This window comes from Embiotoca jacksoni, unplaced genomic scaffold, assembly GCF_022577435.1.
Source record: "Embiotoca jacksoni isolate LCO1_2020_lvr unplaced genomic scaffold, fEmbJac1.0.p SCAF_8, whole genome shotgun sequence".
NCBI classification, from domain to species: domain Eukaryota; kingdom Metazoa; phylum Chordata; class Actinopteri; family Embiotocidae; genus Embiotoca; species Embiotoca jacksoni.
Genome location: NW_027185436.1, coordinates 7,792,740 through 7,815,681, shown reverse-complemented (window position 1 = coordinate 7,815,681; position 22,942 = coordinate 7,792,740). Strand labels below are relative to the sequence as shown.

The window sequence follows — 22,942 nt, the reverse complement described above, 5'->3', positions numbered from 1 at the left end:
CTATATAACCAGTATCTTTGTCTTCTACTTTTTTTTTTTAAACAAATTTTTGTGTCTTCTTGCATCTAATCATCTTGGGACCCCTGAGATTTATTTCTTTTGAGAGTCCATAGCCTCATAAACCACTGAGAAAATACACCGTGCCGGGCATAATCCCATACTGCACTATTTCGAGGACTCCATTTATTTCTTCTGGTCAGTATATTCAAAGCTGGTTGCCAGAATCCAATCTTGAGGGAAAAGTGATTGGCTCACTGACAAAAAGTGTTGAATTATTCACATATCTTTATTAGTTCTGCTGAATTTTAACAAAGGGGTGGTTTTAATCAAGCCAGAGCAGTACTAGTAACATAAATGCAAACAATAGATTTTAAACATGTATAAAAATCAGTATCCTTTTGTTCTCTAAACAATGCAATACTGTAACTACATTTATCACCTACATCAAAAGGAACATCATTTGTGGACAGGGTTGCTATGATTGCACCATTATGGTAGACCAGGTAGGCTATCTACACAGTTAAAAAAAACAAAACACATAAAGGAAAGCTCAAATGGCACATATTTTCCTCTGTCAGTTCACCATAATATAATAACAGTAATAAAGATGATAATACTATGTAATACTTTAGAGATAAGTTAATATTCTTGAGCAAAATCTTTGTATGCTGGCATAAACAACACATATAAAAGCCATGATATTCACATCTGAGTCTACTGTACATCATAACTTGTGTGTAGGACATAGTGCAGTTGGTGTGAATGCTCCCTTTAAAGAGGCAGACTCTCCATTTTTCAGATATTTTTTTTCAACTTCCCTCTCACTTGCTTTGTCTAAATGAACTATACAGAAAAAAGTAAGAGTTTTTCAGGATATACACACTCTCTCTGTGAAATTTCATTCTCACAAGCTTTGATGTACATTTTACTGTACCTAAAAGAAAATCCCTTTGCTCTTCATATATCTTCACTTGCCGTATTGCCACTAGTCCCTCTATCCTCAATCTCATAAGCTGAAGCTTTTCATATGTATACACACATGCACACTCTCGCTTGCGCACTCTTTCACACACATTTACAATCTAGAACTATTATAAGTATTTCTTTCTAGTATATCATACATTCTATAAAATTGTTTTGTTTTTTTTACTTTGGGGATACTGACTGGTTTCGCACATTTCTTGGCTGTGAATGCACAAAGCGAATGACACAATTATCATAATAATCAAATTCAAATCGTGTGCTTCCATTCACATTCTCGTGGCAGTTCAATGAGAAGAAATTGAAGTTAGGAGTGCTGTGAAAGCTCCCTAGTGATCCCTAGTGTTCATTTTTAGACACCACAGAAAATCTGAAGTGAAGGCGAACCAGGTTCACCAATAGCTCGTTCTATATTCAGTTGGGGATGATTATCTGCTAAACATATCTATTTAAATTCAATTTGTAGAAAATATAAACTCTGTTGGTCTTAATAATGTGTTTAAATGGGCCATCCATGTTGGACCCTGTGCATGAAATGACTTGAAAACTGAATCAAGAATCAATCTGTGTGATGTTTGACGTCAATATCTGCTGGGATTTAAAAGAAATAGTCCAGCCGTAATGTTGTGTAACTGGTTTGCTGATATTCTAATTAAAGCACTGAAAATGGTAATTACTCTCTTCATTTTTTTTTCATCTACTCCCAGCATTAATTATTTTCTTATACATGCTGGAAAGAATGGAGTAAGGCGCTCTCTGGCCAAAAATGCAAGTTAACATCACACACTCTGACCGCTAATTCTACTTTTACATAACCAGTGACACAGACTTACAATGAATAAATACCGCATTATATTCTTGTTGTTCATTTCTGACAATATCCCTGATTGCCTTGGTCCTTTTCTAGCAAGGGCATTAAATGACTCATGTATTAGTGCTGTAATCTAAACATTGTCATTTAACATCTTGTTTTTCTGCCATCCATCAGTGTGGCACACTTTTCAGTTACAGTGATGTAGTAATTTGCAACTAGTGAGAGAAAGGCTGCTGAGGAGGGTGAAAAATCATTGATAATGATGAGTGTAGTTCAACTTCCTGTTCAGATGACCTGCTTGTAACTGATAATGCTGCATTTTACAGTCGGCCTTGTTGCTGTTTAGAGTTGCTTTGAAAAGTATGTCAGACTGTACTGATTTATTCTATTGTAGACTGAAATGTTTCTCTGCTGAATGCTGAAGTGGTTGTGGGTGAGAGGCCTTGTCACCGTGAGTGTAGTGAATTGGAGAATTTCCTTCATGGAGCTGTCTCTAGATCTCAGTTGACTCTATCCTCTCCAGGCGCGAGGGTCCCGCCCAGGGAGGGGCAAGCTGGTGGATGGATGCAGGGCCCTTTTGGTCTTCACAGGGTGGGGAGAGGGTGAGGGCGATGGGGCCAGAGAGGGAGGGGGGCGGCTGAGGAGCCAGAAGTGAGAGGACTGGCGGTGAAGGAGGAGAATTGGAGGAGGTCGGGGAGGTGGTGGTGGTTGTGGTAATAGTGGTGGTGGTGGAGGTTGTGGTTTGTTTGGCTCCCAGCTGGCTCATACGTTTTTCCAAAGCTTGGTTCTTCTGCAGCGTTTCCACGTAGCTGAGCTGCAGCTGTGCCTGGTATTTCAAAACCCGTTCCTTCTCGTCCTGCCAGGTGTGCCGTTCCTGGTCAAAGTTGAGAGCCTGACGTTCCCGTTGCTGCCGCTCCAGGCGTAACGCGGCCTGCAGCTGCTCCAGCTGCCTGCGCAGCTCCCCTGCTTCATCCCAGTGACCCTCCTGGACTCGCTGTGGCTGATGGGCATCCTGACGCAGTTGCGAATCCTGGCAGAGTTGGGACTCATGGCGTAGCTGAGCCTCTTGCCGCATTTGGGCCTCATGGCGGAGCTGGGCCTCCTGACGGAGCTGTGCCTCTTGACGCAGCTGTGCTTCCTGGCGGATTTGGGCTTCATGGCGCAGGTGAGCCTCCTGGCGGAGTTGGGCCTCCGGTCGGATCTGGGCATCCTGACGCATCTGAATGTCCTGCTGCATGTGAGCATCTTGCCGCTGCTGCACGTCGCGCCACTGAGCTTCTTCGCGTTGCTGCCTCTCTTGTCTCTGAGCTTCCTGCCTCTGAGCTTTGGCTTCATCACTCTGAAGACTCAGCAGGGAGTCAGATGTCGGGGTGAGGGAGTTGGTTGAGGGCTCAGTTGGGTTTCGTGGGCAGTGGACAGCTCCCCACGGTGGCAACAGCCCTGCAGCAGCTAAGTTCGGGCTTATGACAACTTCTGCTCCTCTGCTCACTTCACTCAGAGCCCGTTTTAAACTCAGCACTTCTGCCTCAAACACACCCAGCTTTTCTCTGAGGATGGACACCTGTGGAAAGCAAAAGGTAGAGTCTCTCATCAAAAATCTGACATGATTTTATATCAGTTTATAACCGACAATATGGCATTTGATAAATGCATAAAGTGTTTTTAAAAAGAATGTTGATATAACCGTGCAGCCCTTTTAGTAATAGAATACCCAACATATAGACATTATATTCTTGTAAGCTTCTTATGGGCTCATTCAGCACAATGGACTTTTTTGTGTGCAGCTGTGATATATAATGTTGCCCAATCCCCAATTTGTCCCAGTCTCCTAGCCAATTTTTTTTAAATCCCTCCAAAGGATTTTGAGGATTAAATGCTCAACAATCTAGATTTGGAGGTAAACATCACAATCCTGCAATCTCACTTGTTGTAAATTATTTTCTGACTGCTCTGGAGTGTCATCAACATTGTGTTGCACTTTATGCAGACCCTAAAGCAATTGACCATACTCTGCTGCTGCACAAGATTTTCATCATAGGCTGAGAATACTGAGGTAAGTTTCATGCATTTTTGAGGGGAGATATGACGACTATTTTTAAACATCAGCTGAAGGAGAAGCACAAAATCTGTCTTGTTCTTGTTGTGCCAATGTGACTGTACATAAATACGTCTAATATACCATTTTTGGCTTATCGCATAGATCAGATCTAACTATGAGGCTTTAACATTAGTTTATTATTATTAAACTATTAGCATCAAATTCTGCTGACGGATTCTATCAGTAAATATATATAAATATATCCAAGGTCAACAATATGAATTTTAATCTTTGACAGTGACTTTGGTGCTCCTAATAATGAAATAATTATAATACTGACTTGGGTGAATCTTAGCTTTCTGTAAAGAGACAGAGCTTGTTTTTCTGTGCACCTTAAATCAGGAAAGGAACCTAGTGCATCCCTCCATTTCCACTCTTTAGTGCTGGACCGGCGCTGGTTGAATTCCCTTGTAAACTCTTACAAATTACAACAAAATTAAAATAAAATGAAGTAGAGATTATACTAAACAAAAACATGGAAATAAATCAAAATTAGTTTTAATCAGAGACACTTCAAGGTGCTTTTATGTTTTTGATAGAGGGAACTGTTTGCACTACTGAGGAAGATCCTTAATAACAGTGGATGACTAAATATGTTTTTAATGTAAAAATATTAATAGATTGTTAACTTATGTAAATGAATGATCTTTTTGTGCTTTTATTTTATTTGTAATCCTTGGTGTTGAAAGTCCTCTGTTCTGAGTATGAAGTTGCGTGTAATCGATAACCTACCTCAGACAGAGTCCTCCTCAGCTCTCCCTCACACTTCTCCAGCTCCAGACTTTTGGTGCTGTAGGAGTCCTTCAGGCCCAGCATGACCTCCTCGCGCTCCCTCAACTGAGCGTTGAGCTCCTTCAGCTGGCCTCTCAGGGCCACCATCTCTCCAGCTCGCTGGGTCACCTCGGCCTGACTCTCCCTCAGCTGCTGCTTCAGCAGGGAGATCTCTCCTGCTTTCTGACACACCTGCCACAGGAAGAATTAATTAAACAGTCAGTGTTTTTTCTTTTAGCATTCAATTACTTCCACTTTCTGGGATATAAATTGAAACCTAAAGGAACTGGCATCCCCTATGTTCTATTCCACACTTAACAGAGCAGACCATGCGTTTGATTGATTGAGTAACATTTTATTTGAAATAATACAACTAATAAAAATGCCATGGGCTAAAATACTGGGACTCTTAGTCCAGAGTACACTCTTTCTATAAAGGCTCAGTTGGATTCAAATCAAGACTAATAGCTAAACAGCCCACTGTTTTTGCTCATCCATTCACGGTGTTCAATGTTTTGGATCATTATGCGGATGAAGAAGCCATGACCTGCAACTGAGCCAGACCTATCGAACACTGGGCATAACGTTTTGCCGCAGAGTGCTACGTCAATATTCTGATTTCACTGCGTCCTGCATAGATTTAAAGCACCATATTCCAGACCCCATAACACATATGAGCCAGAGTGGGGATGGTGGACTGTACAGCTGATGTGACTCACCTAAAAGCTCTAATTTTGTTTTATCTGTTCAAAGGACACTGTGACTCGTCAATGTGCATTTCAGAAAACTCAATTTTTGTACTTTTCTTTTTCAAGAATGGGATCTTTTTCCCTGGAGCCCAATGTCATTCAGAAACTGATGTATGTTATGACCAGGAACTTTTGTACCTTGATCTTGGAGGTCAGTTTTAATGTGTTGTGGAGTTTATCTTGGTTATATTTTCCACCATTTAAACTTCTGTTCTGTCTTCTGTTCAGTCTGTGATCAATGTTCCTCTTATGGCCTTCATGTCTGCAGATGTGGTCACGAGTACATCAAGCTGCTTGGAGAGGGCCTTTACCTTGAACACGCTTGGCAATTATTGTCCTTCTTACCTCCTTGGACAACTGTCTTATTATGTTTCTCTTCCAGTTTCAGTAGGAAGAGTATGATGGTGTAATTGTACCAACACTTTCAGCCACATCTGTACTTACACACATACGCAGCTTCACACACACCCGTCTTACTGACTGCTCATGTCGTCATTCTACCCTGATGTAACCCTAATACCATTTTACTGAACTAACACATAACAACAACTCGTATGCTCATATTTCACCTCCCACTTGGTCTCCTCCAGACGAGGCAAGATGTCAGCCTGTTCCTTCCTATAATCCAGGCACTTTCTCTCCAGCTCCTCCCTCTGAGCCAACAGAGCTGCCATCTCCTCCTGGAGCCTCCTCTTGTCCTGGGACAGACGGGATATCTGCGCCTGAAGGGCAGTCTGGGAGCGCTGAGCACGACGGGTAACCTGCAGACCAAATGCACATACACAGTATAAGGTTTCATGACATCTATGTATACGTGGACCGTATACACACAGATCCAGTGTTGTATATCAGGGATAAATTTAGTATGCTTTTCATATGATGCTGCATTTACTTGCATCTCAATTTCAGCATTAACCTCTCAAAACCTGGAAAAGATTCCACTCATCAAAGAGCAAGATGTGGCTTCTTCCAACGATAAAAAAAGCAAATACAGTGGATGTGATAAAAAAAGTTAAATGTCTTTTAGACTACAAACAAAATTTGTATTGCTTATATCCATGTGTTTCTCATCAGCACTGCTTCTACAGGGAGAACTTTTGTGTAATATCATTTCATGAATTTGATTGATTTTAACAGGCGATCGAGGATTAAACATTAATCCTCGAATTGAAGTGTGTGATCAGGTCACCTGCTGCAGGCGTGAAGCATAGTTTTGCCTCAGCTCGTCCATCTGTCGCTCCCAGACCCGTTGCTTCTCCTCAAACACCTGGATGATCGCTGCCTCACTTTGGTCCAGGTTTCTGCGCATGTGCTGCACCTAGTGGAAAGAAATAACAGGAATCAGGCCACAAAGCAGCCACCTAAATAGTTAAGTGCAGCAGAAATTTCGGAAACAGTCTCAATACCTGGGAAAATAGAAACAAACACATCTACATAGCTTCACCACTAGTAATTTTTTTCAATTTGGGTGAACTGGCCCTTTAAATACTGGACAAGTCCTTGAACTGAGTGCCTACAAACTGAGTGGCCTCTGACCTCTTGCTCTTTCTCCCACAAGCGGTCCTCGAGGTCCTGGATGATGTCATCAGAGGAGGGCGAGGGGCGTAGAGGTGCTGGAGCATCACTCAGGTGGCTCAGCCTCTGATAGGATGAGGAGCTCTTACCGGAGGAGGACCGGCCGCTGTCTGAGGCACTGAGCCCGTTCTGGAGGAAAGAACCGCATCAATACACATTCAAAATGATAAAAGTCAGGTGATAAAAGTCACCAAAGCGTACCTGGTAACCAGGCTTCTCCAGCTTGTCCAGGACTGCGGCGGCCCCAGCCATGCCCAACCTGTTGATGTGGCTGGTGGAAGCACTGAGGGGCCCCAGGACTGCTGGGGGACCGCAACCAGACCCTGAGCCTGTGTAGGTTGGCAGACTGGTCAGGGAGTTTCTCCCTGAATCGGACATCCCTCCCTGAACCACTTCAGTAGCATTTCCCCCTCCCTCACTCCTGATGACCCTCACTGGGCTGTCCTGGTCCAGGAGCAGGGCCTCTGGGACCTCTCCCGACTCTCCTCCTCCTCCATCCCTGCCTCTCCTGCCTACTCTGCCCTCACTGAACCCTTCACTCCTCGCCTCAGTCTTTCCCTCGCCCCCGGTCCCTCCTGCCTGGCCCACCAGGTTCTGCATGGAGTGGAAGCTCTTGGGAACCACCGGCTTGAAGGCAGAGGGACGAACAAGGCCTGAGTTGTTCTGCATCGCCTGCAACAGAGGTGGAAGAAAGAAGGAAGGAACGAAAGAAATACAGAGAGAAATACGAGATACATGAGCGGCAGCTCACAGACCAAAGTACACTGTAGTGAACGTTTCAGTGAGAAAAATTCAGCATTTTGACATGTTAAGCCTAACAAAAGAATATAGGAAATGCATTGTACATATTATGATGTATTTGTAGCTGCTTAAATTCTGAAGCTCTTGCAAACAGGTATGTCCCAAGAGGGAAACATGAATAACAGTTTTTGGTGGCAATTATCACTCCTCCTCTGCATATTTGCCATGCAAGAAGTGGGGAGCAAAGTATATAGTTCTCAATTTGTTCATACTAAAAGCCAATATTTGGCTTCAACAGTCTTTGATGTACAAATAAAGAGGGAATCTTTTCACAACAGATTAACACTGTTAAGGGCAAAAAAGGGTTTTGTAATATTTTTTAACGGCCTCAAGAGGTCAGAAAGAATTCAATTAAAGTTTTTAACAGAAATAAAGTCTTAGAATGAGAAAACAAACATAATTTTATGACAGTTTTTCACATTTTTTTCACTATTCCCCTCATCTTCGGATCTCTTAGATTCATTTTACAAACCCCCTTTGAAGGTGGTGACCCCCAGGTCGGGGGCCACTGTCCTAAGTCTTGAAGTACCTGCTCCAGTTTTCCCGACACTGGCAGGATCTTGGGCGGGTTGTGGTTTGGAGGGTTGTGGCTGGCTGGATTGTTCTCGCTGTCGGTTCTGGCGGCTGCCATCTCTCTGTGGTGGTGTTGGTTCATGCCCACACCGTTCTTCTCACTTGCTCCTCGGCCCACAATGTTCCCACAGAGATCTAGACCTGCGGCCTGCATTTCCCTCTCTCTCTCCCTTTCCATCCTCTCGTTCTCCATCCTCTCTCTCTCTCGCTCCCTCTCCCTCTCTCTCTCGCGCTCCCTCTCTCTTTCTATCTTCTCTCTTTCGATTCTCTCCCTCTCCCTCTCCCTGGCTCTCTCCCGCTCCCTCTCCCTCTCCCGTTCCAGCCTCTCCCTCTCTACTCGTTCCCGTTCCCTTTCCCGGTTCCTCTCCCTCTCTCGCTCCCTCTCTAACCTCTCCCGGTCCCAGTCTCGATCCCGGTCCCTGTCTCTCCCCCTCTCCCGCTGCCTCTCCCTCTCCCACTCCCTCTCCCTCCTGCCCGCTCCGTTGCCACAGTCCAACTGGTTGTTGTTGGACGGGCCTGTCATTGTACATTCAGTGTTGGTTGAGGAGGCTGTTTCGGTGGGCCGGTCAGTCCCAGTACAGGTCCCAGTTCCGATACTAACACTGCCTCGTTCATCGCTAGAAGCCGTCCCGTCTGATATAGTCGCCGGGGGGCGGGGAAGCCGCTCTGCGCTGCAGCTGCGGTCGGCAGGGCAACGGCGAGAGAGAGGAGGGGCTCGGGGCAGGGTGGTCCTCGTACCCACAGACTTCATGGCAAACTCCTGCTCTCCTGCCACCCCACTGCCAACACTGCCCATAGTGGGGGTCAAAGGTCAGGGATTAGAGGTTAGGAGTCAGGATTGGGGAGGGTCACAGATACATTTGGAAGTAGTGTGGGTCATCACAACCTAATGCAGGTAGTGGGGGCACACACACTAGAGGAACACAGAAAAACGAAAGGAGTTATACAATATTGTACTTGCATAAGGACTAGTTATACAATAACAGATGCAGAATAGATTCCAGCCCACATACAGGGGCAGCGTGGTCCTCCCACCATGATAAAAATGAAAAAAGGTCAGATAGATAAGTCTGGACAACTCTACAGTGAAGAGAAGTGTAAAAATAAGACTTTAATGATGAAGTCAAAGTATCACTCTGTTTATGGCATCTGTTCATTATGTATAGGCCTACACCTATAAGTGAGGATATGCCAAGTAATTGTGGACTTTTTATTATTGTGCATAGGTCAAGAGAAATGGGCTGAAGAGATTACTCAAACTGATCTGACATGAAAAAGACAAATTACACTGAATGTTGTGTCTGTTAGCATCATTGAACTGGAGAAGGAGGGTATTTGTTTGTTTGGAGGTTTCTTTTGGCTTTTTATGGCCACAAACAAAGGAATATGTGCATAAAACAGGTCGAATACAATCAAAAACAACAGCCCTGTAATGAATACCGTTTTTGTGAAGCTTACAAAGTTCAGTTTTCATTCACTCCTCTGTATTAAGTATTGAGGTGGGAACCCTTTACATCGCCACAAACTTGGTCTGCACATTTTATTAAGTAAAAATGGAAACATAGCATTATTATAATAAATATGTTTATGGTGAATTAGAAGTACCGGTCAGACCTCGCTTTAATTTACCAAAATTGTAATAATATTTGCAGTAGAGCACAGGTGTATAGTATTATAAAAATAACATTGTTTTAGTTGGGGTCTCTTGGAGCCCAATGTGTCATCTTTTGTTCCATAAATCTGAGACATGTCATTCGACAAAAATTATGTTTATGAAAAATTCTCTTACATAATGAAACTATGTTAAGTATGTTTTTTGGAGCAGTTTAATGTAGTCTCCAGGAACCAAACAGAATATGAGGGTTACTGCACATCTATAGTAACTTTTAAGGCAGTAGTTATTGGTGATGTACATTAAAGTGAAAGACAATCCACCACATAAATAACCCAAACTAAACACCACAATGTTTCGTCAACATCTGTGTAACACAGTCTCAGTATCAAAATCTCTACTACTCAAAATAAATATTTATTGCAGGGCTGTGTAAATGTGAAGGAGGCTGCAATGTATTCCTGTTAATGTGGTTAGTATGCATTTAAATTGCCAGTTTATTGTACTTCAATGAACTTAATGCAATCTAATACAACAGTCTGGCAAGAAATTCTCATGAAGGTTAAACTCTTCCAGAGAGGTGTTAACTGAACTTTATATCATTGCAGAGGTTGTAGTTTCGGGTGATGTCGAACTGTACTGCTTTACACTCAAGGCTCTATTAGCATTTGGGGAAAGTGGGCGACTGCAGGCGAAATGCTGTCTGTGTGGACATTTTTGGTAATTTGATGAACTGCAATTTCATTTGGTAATACGCACCAATAAAACAGTGAAAACTGAAAGGTAAATACAGAATGTTTCTTGCATTTGATCTAATTAGGAGTTGACGTTACGTTCCATGGAGCATATTCATAAACAAATTTGTTGTTGATCAAATAACCACACTCTGACAGTTTACTGATATATTGGCTGCTTTCTGGGAATGTCAGCGTGGGAATTTGAACACAGCTCATGTGGCTTCCCCTGAGAAAGGTGTTTCTAATATTTAGTATAACCTTAATATAACGCTATGGACAAGATATTAGAAACACCTCTCGGGGGATGAATACAGTTGAGCAGCATCACAAATGACATACTAAACTTTAGTGTTGAATATAAACATCTCTGAAACTGTTTTAAGGAAGGATTCAATGCAGGATTGTATGAGTTATTTTCAGTTTGGTGTACCTAATAAACTGGAAAATAAGCGATATGAATTTCTCGTATTCAACTGTATTGCATTATACTGGGAGGTGTTTCAAGTATTTCATCAGGTGTCACAGTTCTATCAGTGAGAGTACACTAAATATTGGAAACACCTCTCAGTGGATGCCCTCGGGTTTTAAGGGTATAGGATGTTGACCACATCTCCATCTAAGACCGGCTTGGGCCCCTACATTTTATGATATCTGCAATACTTTGTGTCCTTTTAGCCAGAAGTCAAAAAGCAACTCAACATCATCACAAACCACCAGCCTCAAAAATGACCACAAAACTGAATCATCATCTAAAACTGAATATATAACATTCATAAAAGTAGCATTAATTTCATCAAAATTCATTTCTGTACATTGTAACAAAATCTTTGCGTGTACACACATTTATGTGGAGAAATAAGAAATGTATAGCTACATATATGCTATTAGGTTTATATGGCTATGATCTGTAGCCATCAGCTACACTGAAATACAAGATATTTTGGAGCTTGGTCACAGCTAAATATTTACATCACGAAAATCACATTACCCTTGCTTAGATAGAGAGCGAGAGAGAGAGAGAGAGAGAGAGCGAGAGAGAAAGAGAGCGAGAGAGAGAGGCAGTCATGCCAGTGCACCTCCCCTTCTCAGCCCCTTTACTAGAGGTTTACTTCCACTTGGGTGAATAGTAGTAGTAGTAAAATACACTGCCTATCTATCTGCTGCTCTGCCTCAATCCCCTCCCCTCACGACTCCCTCTCTCTCCCTTTTCTCTGCATCCCTGGGCGGCAAGGGCGGCTTTAGCAGCATCCGCATCAAACCCTGAATCGACTGCGCTCCCTAACAATTACTCGCAAGGCCTGAGACAAAACACAATCGCACGACCCTCGCCGAATTGCACAGACAATGAATCTGGATTAAAATGCACAGTGTCAGTGACATTGACGACGTATCATGCAGTAGCTTTGATTTACCGATTGTAGCATCCTGGCGGTCCATCATCAAAGGCTACTCACTATTTTGCAGCTTGGCGGTGTGTAAGATGGCAGCTCCAATAAACAATATTGTCACAAGACAGCAACGTCAGTCCTGTCGGCCGGGCTCTGAATTATTCTGCGTTGGTGCCGTGGGTCGGTAATAGGGATGCTGTCTTCGACCGCTGTCAGCGTCGGATGCTGATGATGGAGTCGGTCGGTTGATACGCGCATCAGCTGAGAGACACACACCCACCTCTGGTCCCGCCCCTCCGGCTACATGATACAAACGCCCCCTTTTGGCATTCATCCAGTGCTCTCCCTCGGGAAAAGCCTATAGTCATATAGGCCTACTGTAAGGTCCCCCGGGTGGATGGACGGATGGATGGAGGGATGGATGGATGGACGGATAGACGGATGGATGGACGGATAGACGGAAGGATGGAAGGATAGACGGAATGATGGATGGATGGATGGATGGATGGATGGATGGATGGATGGATGGATGGATGGATGGATGGACGGACGGATGGACAGATGGATGGATGGATGGACAGATAAATGGATGGATGGATGGATGGATGGATGGATGGATGGATGGACGGACGGACGGATGGACAGATGGACGGATGGATGGACAGATAAATGGATGGATGGATGGATGGATGGATGGATGGATGGATGGATGGACGGACGGATGGACAGATGGACGAATGGATGGATGGATAAATGGATGGATGGATGCATAGAAAACATAAGTCAAGTGTCAAAAACAAATTAATTAAAAGCAATAAATTGCCTTCTAGCTTAAACCCATATTCATTTATATTTGGCCACTTGGAGGCAGTAACTAGCTATAAACTAACTGTTTCCTTGTTTACCAGATAGTCCCTAACTTTGTCTGTCTGTAATTGCTGCTGAGTGGGTAACATAATTTACTGACAGTTACTCAATGCTTATGAGAGCAGTGAAAAACAGTAAAGGTGAGGACTTGACAACCAAAACAATTAGCTTCAAAACACTTAAATCTTCTGAAGTTGAAGGGAATCACACACTGACTTAATATAAAAATATATGAAATGCAATATGTACATAAAAATGAATGTAGTGTTCAGGTATGAAAAGTGAAGCCAATATGGAAGTGCAACACCACAGACGGGCTGAATCCAGTATCCTCTGGAAAGACTTGCTAGTATTTCTCAGTTTGCTCACACACAACAACGCACATGTATAGATTCCTTTTCTTTCACTGACTTTCACTCATGTCCAGTGGCCTTTCAATGTGGCACTTTTATCCCAGATTATATTTTGAATCCCTTAATCATAATTTAGTGTCTTTCAGGTAGAAACATCTGACGTCTCTCTGAATAGTCTTGGTTTAGATGTCTTATTACTGTGCTGTCCTTCAGTATTTGCATAGAAAAATGTGGTTTATGGTTGTTATAGCCCTTCTTCTGCTCAGGAAAATAAACACCAGGGTCCCTCAGCAGGACAGGAGAGGAGCGTTGGATCATCTAACTGAGCAAGTTTATCAAATATTGTCCTAGATGTGCATTGGAGACTTCTCGTAGCAGGTACAGCAAAGTTGTAAATAATAACAGTAATTGGTTGGTTTAATTTAGAGTGCCAATAAGATAACATGCAGCACATTACGGGGCCCTGACAGGAACAGGTGCTCATATACTGTTCCTGTCATTAACATAATTAGTTACACCTGTGCTCTTCCTGTAGCAAAGTATCTTCTGTGATGGAAAAATACAGGAACTTTATGAGGCCAGCTAACTACGACTGCACCAACTCTGCATGAGCCCATATGTGATTGTCTGCTGAATTTAATCAACAAACTGATCAGTTTGTCAGGACAGTAATAGTACTGTGTGTCCTTTCATATGATGTATTCAGTTACTTACCAACCCAGCTTTCTATAATAATGTAGGGCTATGTATTTGAATCTTAGGCCTATGTAATCAATCATATCGGCTATAATACTGAAATTGCGTATCTCCAAAGAAGAAGCACCTTTTCTGTTACCTTAGCTGGATTGTCCAGAAGAGGGCAGTGGTGTCTATTTGCTGGCTTATAACAAGTCTCACAGCTATAATACTGCTATGAGAGGAAAGGTAAGGAAAGGCACTGCCTTCAAGGATTTTCAGGCTCCCTGTGGCCACAAAGAGGCGCTATGGTTTCTTCCACTAAATTGGACCCTGGCTCTCTAAAAATCAGCTTGTTCCAAATCTTCAATAAATGTATGTTATGTGTACACAAAGAAATACTCAAAACTAAGCTTTTATGGAGAGCTACCTTTTTTTTGGATCTGAACAGCCACCATTTCCTTCAGAAACAGATCTAAGATTCAGTGTTTTTTTTAAAAATGAAATGAAATAGAAATATTCTAGTTGTTTTGAGGTTTATTTTAAAAAACTGTCAGCAACATTCAGCCTGACACGTTTCATTAGTATCGCTGGAAAATTGGGTATCTGCACTTGAATTTAAAGCTTTATTGATATGCCCCTGCATAGGCATTACATGTCACTCCCTCATCTAAAACAGTCAAAAGATCATTCAGAACCACTATTGCAGATACAGTGCTCTCCAAAAGTATGATAAGAGCAGAGTGAACATTTTCACATACTGAGTATGCTACTTATGTGCTATTTGCTTTTTAACAGTGTGAAATAAATGATTAAGCCATTGTCCAATTTTGTTTCGATATTTTATTAGAGTTTTGCAGTATTGCTGCATACTGTCTCTGTCATATTATGTGTTCATATCAAAGATGTTTTTTTTGGGAGGGTTTTGGGCATATATTTCTATCAGTGTTGTTAGTTCTTTTACCATCTTCTGTGTTCACTGGTTTTCTTTTATTGTGTCTTAGCATCTTAGCAACTCAACTTGTGAGGGATTTAGATCTGCAGTCATCTGTGTATATTTCTAAGAACTGTCATTTTCTCTCAAGTCTCTTGACACTGTGAAATATAAGGTATGAAATGCATTAGTTCTTCCTGCTCATGATAGGTCATAAAAGCAGATCGGTGTTCAAATCCTTCTCACAAGCTGACAAAACCAGTGTACTGTCTTCACCATCAGTATTTTATCACCACAGAATTTTGACAATATGTCAGGCAACTACACTGAAAACTCCACCCTAACCCTGTATTTTACAGTATTGTTGCTGTGTTATGTCACAACTTATGTTACAGTTAGAAAGAGTATGTTGGAGAAAGCACCAGAACAGACAAGAGCCAGTGAGACGGAGCAGCTGTCAAACTTCTTGCAGCTGTTCAACGTCACCAGTGACTCCTGACAGACAGCCCCAACTGAGGGACAAAAATAACCTTCAGGGAGAGGGCACCTACCAATTCATGACTGGGGGTGGGGGGGATTTCTGCCAGTTAATAGGACAAAATTTATCTAAAAAAAAAAATAGGACCAGAGAGAATGACAATGAATTTCAGTCGTGTTACTTCCACAGCAGGTTGTTGGTTTTACTGAAAGGTCTGTCCTAAAGCGAGACATTTCATCTGTCAGTGGACGACAAATGACCACCAACCTATTTTCTGTGTCCATTGGTACAGTTCAAGAGGTGAACGGTTATTTTAGTACTTTGAGTGAGGAATGTGTAGTTGTCATTGACGAACACAGAGGGCAAGGATTGGTCTACAAGTTCCTCAACTACTCTGTAACCACTATAACAATCTTCTCCGCTCAGGTCACCATTCAGTCAGCAGAGTCTCAGGAACCAGCACAGCTACTATGGAGAACGTGGCAATATTTGACTCACCTGGGAAGGGGAGGGGTTTGAAGGCTTCCAAGGAGTTTTGGACTGGAGACGTCATTTTTTCTGAAGCCAGTCTTTCAGCTGTTGTGTTTGACAGGTACGGTGAGGATGCAAGTTGTGGATGCTCAGTGGTGGGAAATGTGTTCAAATGTGGTTATAGTGAGGATATTTGGACAGTAACAATATATTCTCTGTCATTTTTTTCTCTGTTTAAAATTTAGACACATTATAATTTGAAAGGCCTTAAAGTCAGTTTTCACTGTTGTTTGTTTGTTTGTTTTAATGCTGAATTCTTACAGTATGATCATCATGTGGAGGTAATGTCATGCAGCCAGCTGTGCCTCCACTGGAATGACGCTAGCCATATCCGGAACAATCAGAAGCAAAAGTCTCCCTTTTGTCACATTTTGCTGTCAGTGTTGTTTGTGGTGAACTGTGTGATAAACAGGCCATTAAATGTGGAATATATATTAATAACAGGCAACCTTTAGTCTGTGTATCTTTTGGACAACAATTTTTAGGTTTATTACCTGCTCATAGGAGATTCAGTTTTTGGTGCATTTTGTGTCTTTGTTTGTCTGATTGTCAGCAGGAATTACAGTAAAACTACCTGCCACATTTTCATGAAACTTGGTGGAAAGGTATAGCATGGTTCAAGGAGGAACAAATTACATTTGGGATCAAATCCAAATTGCAGGGTGAATCCACAAATTATTTTTTATTTTCATTAATGTTGGGAGAGCATTGGGCCTACTAGATAAGATTACATCTCAAAATCCAGTGTATGGCAGAAAGCTTAAATAGTGACAAAACATAGGCCATACCAGGAATGTGATGCCTCTTTTCACAATCCTTATTAAGAGGCATCAGGAATCCACTGGGAGACATTTGTACTTAGTGAAACTTAATACAGCAAGCAGCCATCTTTGAGCACCACAGGTTTACTAGGAAAGAAATCCAGGCCTGGACTAATCCGCTGAAACCGAAAAACCTGTAGCAGTCTCTCATACTCCCTGAATGACAGGCACGCAGAGAGAGCCAGTGAAATGACAGACAGGGTCAGCTAAAACTTTATGGATTTTTGACTTTCCACTGGTCCACTGATAGGTGGTCCACTGGGATTTATAGCAGTATGACCAATGGCTAGTAGACTACCGTGGAGCACATTGGCATGATGGTTTCAGAATCTGAACAGATGCAATTGTAACATTGTCACAATTGTAAATACATTGTATATCTAGACATTCAATATAGTGGTTGCGATTGCACAGTTGTATATCATGGAAGAGTGGACAATTGGTCGAAAGTCTGGGTTGTCCGAGTGCCTTTCTGGTTTAAAATGTGTTTGTATATAACCTGATATGGAAAGACTTCAATGCCTTTCAATTAAACCTTCTCTCTCTCATAATTCTGGTAATAATTTCCTGAGAGATAATTATAGCTTTTACAACCGTTATCAACATGTATAAGAAAATAATCTCACCTCAAAATCCACCGAACAGTGTTTTTTTTATTACTTCAACTCTCTGGTGAAGGCTTTGCATGCTGAGTAGTTTGTAATGATAAGGATAAACTTTCATGCTCATCCAAAAAAATTGTCTTCAGAATGGTGGAAATACATGTAACAAGGAGAAAATTAACTTTCTATAACAGGGCATGCGGCCACCAGTTAGGTGAAGCCACCATACCTAACTCTTCCTTTGACAACCATTTAGGCTTTTGTTGTTGTCTACGGAACAGTACACTAAAATTTACAGATCGTAACATCTTTCCTTTCTCTGTGTCCCATTTGTTTCTGCAGTCTAGCAGAGCGTATTTGTCACAGCTGTTTCCGCACACAAAACAAGCTCCACAGGTGCGGCCAGTGCAAATTTGCCCATTATTGTGACCGAACTTGCCAGCGAGCTGGCTGGGCCGAACACAAGCAAGAATGCAATGCTATCAAGGCCTACGGCAAAGTACCAAATGAGAACCTCCGGTAAGTCGAAACAAAAAGATCCTACACACCCAGAAAGAGACCAGCTTTCTCTATGTTTGGGTTTCCTTTGCTATTTTTCTAAATCCTAAAACAAGAGGCGTGTTTGTTGCAGTTTTGGTGGTGATTTTCAGGGGAGTTTGATCAAGAAAGCATGAAACACATGAGCCACATTTAATAAAGTAAATTATTTTTTAAATAGTTTTCTCTTCATTATTTTACTATAGGACAGCAGATGTGCAAAGGTTGCACCATGTTACACAGCAGTTATTATCAATTCTCCTTTCAGGTTGTCTAGAGATAATGTGTATCTGATTACACTGTGACTGCAGTCACATGTCTTCTTCCTCATTGTTCATTTGTGTGGTCAGCCTGGTGGCCCGCATCATGTGGCGCTTGGACAAGGAGGGGAGTGTGGTATCTGACATGCAGCTGATCACATTGGACGAGCTGGAGGACCACATTGCTGACATGCAGGAGGACGAAATGCAGGAGTTCAAAGTGGACATCCACAACTTCCTGGACTACTGGCCTCGTGCCAGCAAGCAGCACACACTCGACTTCGTCTCGCACCTTTTTGGAGTGGTGCGTCTGAATATGGGAATCAAACACCTCTCATTTGTTTACCATTTGGACACTTCAGGTGTAAAACTATAAGTTGTATTCAAAAAGCCTGACCTTCCTCCCCAAGTACGACAGTTTAACTCACCAGACACCAAAACGAATGTGCCCGAAGTTAGCGGGCACTGAATTAGGACCCACTGTATTTGTTAAGTACTTTTCTATTAAGTTGTCTTTCTGGCAATTAATGAAGAGCCTGAAGAAAGCAGATAAAAAATATGGATCAAATTTAGTACAAAACCACACCTTTGTGTTATTGATGTTTTTTTTTTTTTTAATTTTTCTACTTAAATTTAATGGCTCTGTATTCAGATCAAATGTTGCCCCTCTCCTCCCAGATCAACTGTAACGGCTTCACCGTGAGCGACCAGAGGGGACTTCAGGCAGTAGGAGTTGGTCTTTTTCCAAATTTGTGCCTCGTGAACCACAACTGCTGGCCAAATTGCACTGTCATCCTCAACCATGGCAAGTAAGTTAGAAGGAAAAAAAAAGAGCTCCTCAGTGATATTTCTCCCTTCAACACATTGTTTGTATTCAGCTGCAACTAACTTGATCAAAAATGTTTAAAATGCTCAGAGTTTACATGCCGTTGTGTGTAGTGTGTTGTGAGTGTGTGTCAGATGTCATCTGGGGTAAAACTGCTTCCTGTTTGTCTTTCAGTCAATCGGCTGTGAATACTATGTTTCATTCTCAACGGAGGTGCGTTACCTCAACCTAAGCCTTTAAGTGTAATTCACTAGAGCACTATTGAGAACATTAAACGCTTCATAAACATATCTCACACATAACCGCCTCCATCCATCATAGAAAATAAAAGTCAATAGTGCCCTGTAGTTTGCACTGTAAGGTTGATGTGACTCAGTTTTCGCATCAATATGTCAACATTGAATGCTCTAACCTTTATTCATCTTATTTAGAGTAACAAAATGCTAGTGTATGGGATTTCTACCACTGAAAAAGCTAATTTATTTTTAAAGCACACATATTTATCTAACTCTTCGTCATGACCACACAAAGTTTTACTCGTGTGCTGCTGGTTTGTCACTTTGTGTGTCTGTCCATCATGCCACCACAGATTGCTATGTAAGACTGTAGCAGTAATTTCTATAAGTTCACCGCTAACATCATGTAACACCAAGTGAAAACATTTCCATGTAAATATCATTCTTTTAAGCAAAATATCCATAAATATTATTTATGGATATTTAATATTCACTAATGTCTCACTACTTCAATCCTTCCACTGGACTGCCTGAACTGAAAGCCACACAATGGAACAGGGTTTCACCATCAATCAAAAACTATAAATGAAAAAGGAATTTAACAAATCTTTCTGCGTTTCCACACGTTTGCTCGCTTTTAACTGTTTCTCCTCCTCAGGATTGAGCTGCGTTCTTTGGGTAAAATCGCAGAAGGAGAGGAGCTGACAGTCTCTTATGTGGACTATATGAATTTGTCAGAGGAGCGACAGAGACTGCTGAAAGCACAGTACTTCTTCGACTGCACATGTGACCACTGCAAGAATCGAACCAAAGATGACATAAAGTTGGGGGGAAGGGAAATTGACGGAGTAAAGGTTTGTGTCTGTGGTGTTACTGCACGAGGTTAAAAAGACCCTCACTAACTATAATCAGTGGTGACACAGGTGATAAGGACGGACATGAAACATGAGAAGCAGGGGCCAACATGACTATTTTAAGCAAAAGATAACCCCCAAGTGGATTCAGACGTCTATGCATTCACACCGGCTTTTGAGCAACAGTTAGTGGGGAACAGAGTTCAGAAGAATGACTGATTTATTCAATAACTTTGATTACTTCAAACCGTATTTTAGAGTTTGTCAGGAATCATTTTCTGAATTATGTTAATAATAAACATTTAACTTCCAATACAAAACATGAGTCACCTTAAAAAAGTGTCGTAATTAAGAGAGCAGCTTGACATTACCTTTATCTGTCACGATAAACTACACTTTGGTCTGATTACCAGTCCCTATCTCTGTATATCTGGTTATCTCCTCTGCGAGTATATACATGTGTGTGTGTGTGTGTGTGTCACAAGTTATAATTAGCGAGTGTCAGGGACTATCAACAGGAAAAGGTTTAAGGAGTTTATTGATCAGTTTATCTTTCACCAACAAAAGGAATCTGACATACTGATTGAATCTGATAGATTTATCCGTCTAATAATTGCCATAACAGTGAAGGATTGTCTTTTAATTATGAGAGTAACTCTTATTTATTATTATTATCAGTCATGGACCGATTCACTTCAGCAAGTCAAAGGTCTTTTTAAGATAAAGATAATCAGGCCCAAAGCATGTCCTCTAAAACATATTGCTGAGCATATTTCATGTTGTATTTCTTTGTCAGTGATCAATCTCTTCTACCTTTTAGCCCCCAGAGGAACAGGTGAAAGAGGCGACAGATTATTGCTTTGAAAAGCTGGAGAAGATGGACAATGCTCGATTAAAGGGCGACTACCATGAGGTATTGTATCAACAACATACAGCATAAAAATCTGACTAAGTAGCTTTAAAAACATGTTTCTAAACACACAAAACAACATTTTTTCCCCTCTATCTTATACCGACACTCATTAACTTGATTTTCTTTCTCTTCAGGTGGTCAAAATCAGCAAGGAGTGCATCGAGAAGACGGAGCCCATTTTGGCCGACACTCATATCTACCTTCTGAGGATGTGGAGTACATTAAGTGAGGTGCAAGCTTATCTGCAGTACTTTGAGGACGCTGCAGAGTACTCCCGCAAAATGGTAGAAGGATACCTGTGAGTGCAAAGATTTTGTGAGCCATGTCCTGAAATATAAATAACAGTGTTTTGCAGATCCTATTCTGATGATAAACACAAGTCTCCAGTGTGACAATCTGAGTAAGGAGATACAGCAGTAAATCAAATCTCCTCCCTCTGACAGGAAGCTGTACCACCCGAACAATGCTGTTCTTGGTATGGCTGCCATGAGAGCAGGAGTGAACAACTGGCAGGCTGGGCTGATCGAGACTGGACACGGGATGGTCTGTAAGGCCTATGCCATTCTCATGGTCACACATGGCCCAACCCATCCTATCACTATGGACCTGGAGGTAAACACCGTATCATCTCACAACCTGCAAATGAAGAGTCATTAAGCTTTTATTTTATTTTATTTTATTTTTTTGACCAAAATTATAGTAGCAGTAAGTAGCTACCTTAGTTTGGATACAGATCAAAGTACTATTATATTGCCTCTCCTCTGTTTTGCACCTGGATGCAGCCCTAAGCTATCTCGTGTAAAATCTCCTTGTGAGCACCACTGCCGTTAACTATTAGTTGTCATGCAGCATTCATTGATGTAAAATGAAGATCCCTGAACTGGCCCATTGACAAGAGTGCAATTCCTCCAATTTGTTACAAACTGTTGCAAATTCCAGGGTGGACATTTTGAACGCCGATGTTTCTGTCTCGATTTCTCCACAGGCGATGCGCCTGCAGACAGAGATGGAGCTGAGGATGTTCAAACAGAACGAGTATGTTTACCACAGTATGAGAGAGGCGGCTCTGAAAAACAAACCAATGAACATGATGCACGAGCCCAAGTCTATGGAGGAGGGAATCAAGAATCTCTTCCGCCGTAGGAAGTAGACACAGGACTGCAGTCGAGAGGGCTGTTGTATCGTTTACTGTAAACCGTTTGAGTGTTGGTGTGAGAGTCCGCACATTTAGTCACATGACCACTTTCTGTATCAGTCATATTTTGCAGTTCCACTTTTCATTAAAAAGATGTCTTCACAAGCTGGTTATTTCTCCCAAGATACAGAAATTCATAACATGAGAAAACAGTCTCATGTATTTTTCCAAAATGCAGTGCAAGCTCTGTACTATTGCTGTTCATTATGCTCCATGATGTTAAATAAACCAGCTCTCAGCAGGAACACTTTTGCTGTGCTCAAATGGGGTTGTATTTACCATGTACACAAGAGTCCAAATGACCAGCCCGTGTGGTACTCACAATGTCAGAACTTCAAAATTTCCAAATCTCAAGTTCATTAGCTGTAAGACGTTTGCTGAGGTTTAGCAGAGGTCATGGAAGGTCGTTTCTCATGGGATGTTAAGCAATTTGTATTTTTAGTCACGTAGAGTTTTTTTCTTCATAATTTAGATTATAGCCTACATCCGAGGAGAATGTTGCTCTTCCCAACAGCCTCATCTTTCCCCATTGTGCATTTCCTGCATTACATTACCCGCTTTTTAGCTTGCCAAATTGTTAGCCTTTGGCTTCTACACATTGTCCATTTTGCCATTGCCTAGCAAGTGTTTTTACAACTTGCCCACTTTTATGCCAAGTACACAACTTCCCCTGTTGTAACCATTAGCTCACTAGTCTATTTGAACACAGCACCTAAATTGAGATGAAACCAAGTCATGTTGGTGCTCATTTCAACAGCATA

At 41.8% G+C, this 22,942-nt stretch overlaps 2 protein-coding genes across 7 annotated transcripts; one reads left to right on the top strand and one right to left on the bottom strand.

Moving 5' to 3' along the window:
* Positions 1-267: 267 nt before the first annotated feature.
* On the bottom strand, positions 268-12,383 carry lzts3b (leucine zipper, putative tumor suppressor family member 3b). Of its 5 annotated transcripts, none has more exons than XM_069178092.1 (8): positions 12,124-12,383; positions 8,262-9,275; positions 7,190-7,660; positions 6,950-7,117; positions 6,603-6,731; positions 5,983-6,174; positions 4,626-4,856; positions 268-3,356 (listed from the first exon to the last, which is right to left on the bottom strand). In XM_069178092.1, exons 2-8 carry the CDS (start codon positions 9,156-9,158, stop codon positions 2,289-2,291), a joined length of 3,156 nt encoding a protein of 1,051 aa, XP_069034193.1. In that variant the 5' UTR covers positions 9,159-9,275; positions 12,124-12,383; the 3' UTR covers positions 268-2,288. The 5 variants fall into 5 exon arrangements, with proteins under 5 accessions (XP_069034193.1, XP_069034195.1, XP_069034194.1 ...); XM_069178094.1 differs by having other exon boundaries at positions 8,262-9,150; XM_069178093.1 differs by having other exon boundaries at positions 12,166-12,383.
* A 3,375-nt stretch (positions 12,384-15,758) lies between these two features.
* Positions 15,759-22,286, top strand: smyd1b (SET and MYND domain containing 1b). 2 transcript variants are annotated; one of them, XM_069138887.1, is made up of 10 exons: positions 15,759-15,998; positions 17,703-17,879; positions 18,248-18,461; positions 18,836-18,966; positions 19,158-19,196; positions 19,878-20,073; positions 20,894-20,986; positions 21,121-21,284; positions 21,430-21,598; positions 21,972-22,286. In XM_069138887.1, exons 1-10 carry the CDS (start codon positions 15,877-15,879, stop codon positions 22,134-22,136), a joined length of 1,470 nt encoding a protein of 489 aa, XP_068994988.1. In that variant the 5' UTR covers positions 15,759-15,876; the 3' UTR covers positions 22,137-22,286. The 2 variants fall into 2 exon arrangements, with proteins under 2 accessions (XP_068994988.1, XP_068994987.1); XM_069138886.1 differs by lacking the exon at positions 19,158-19,196 and having other exon boundaries at positions 15,780-15,998.
* Positions 22,287-22,942: the final 656 nt, after the last annotated feature.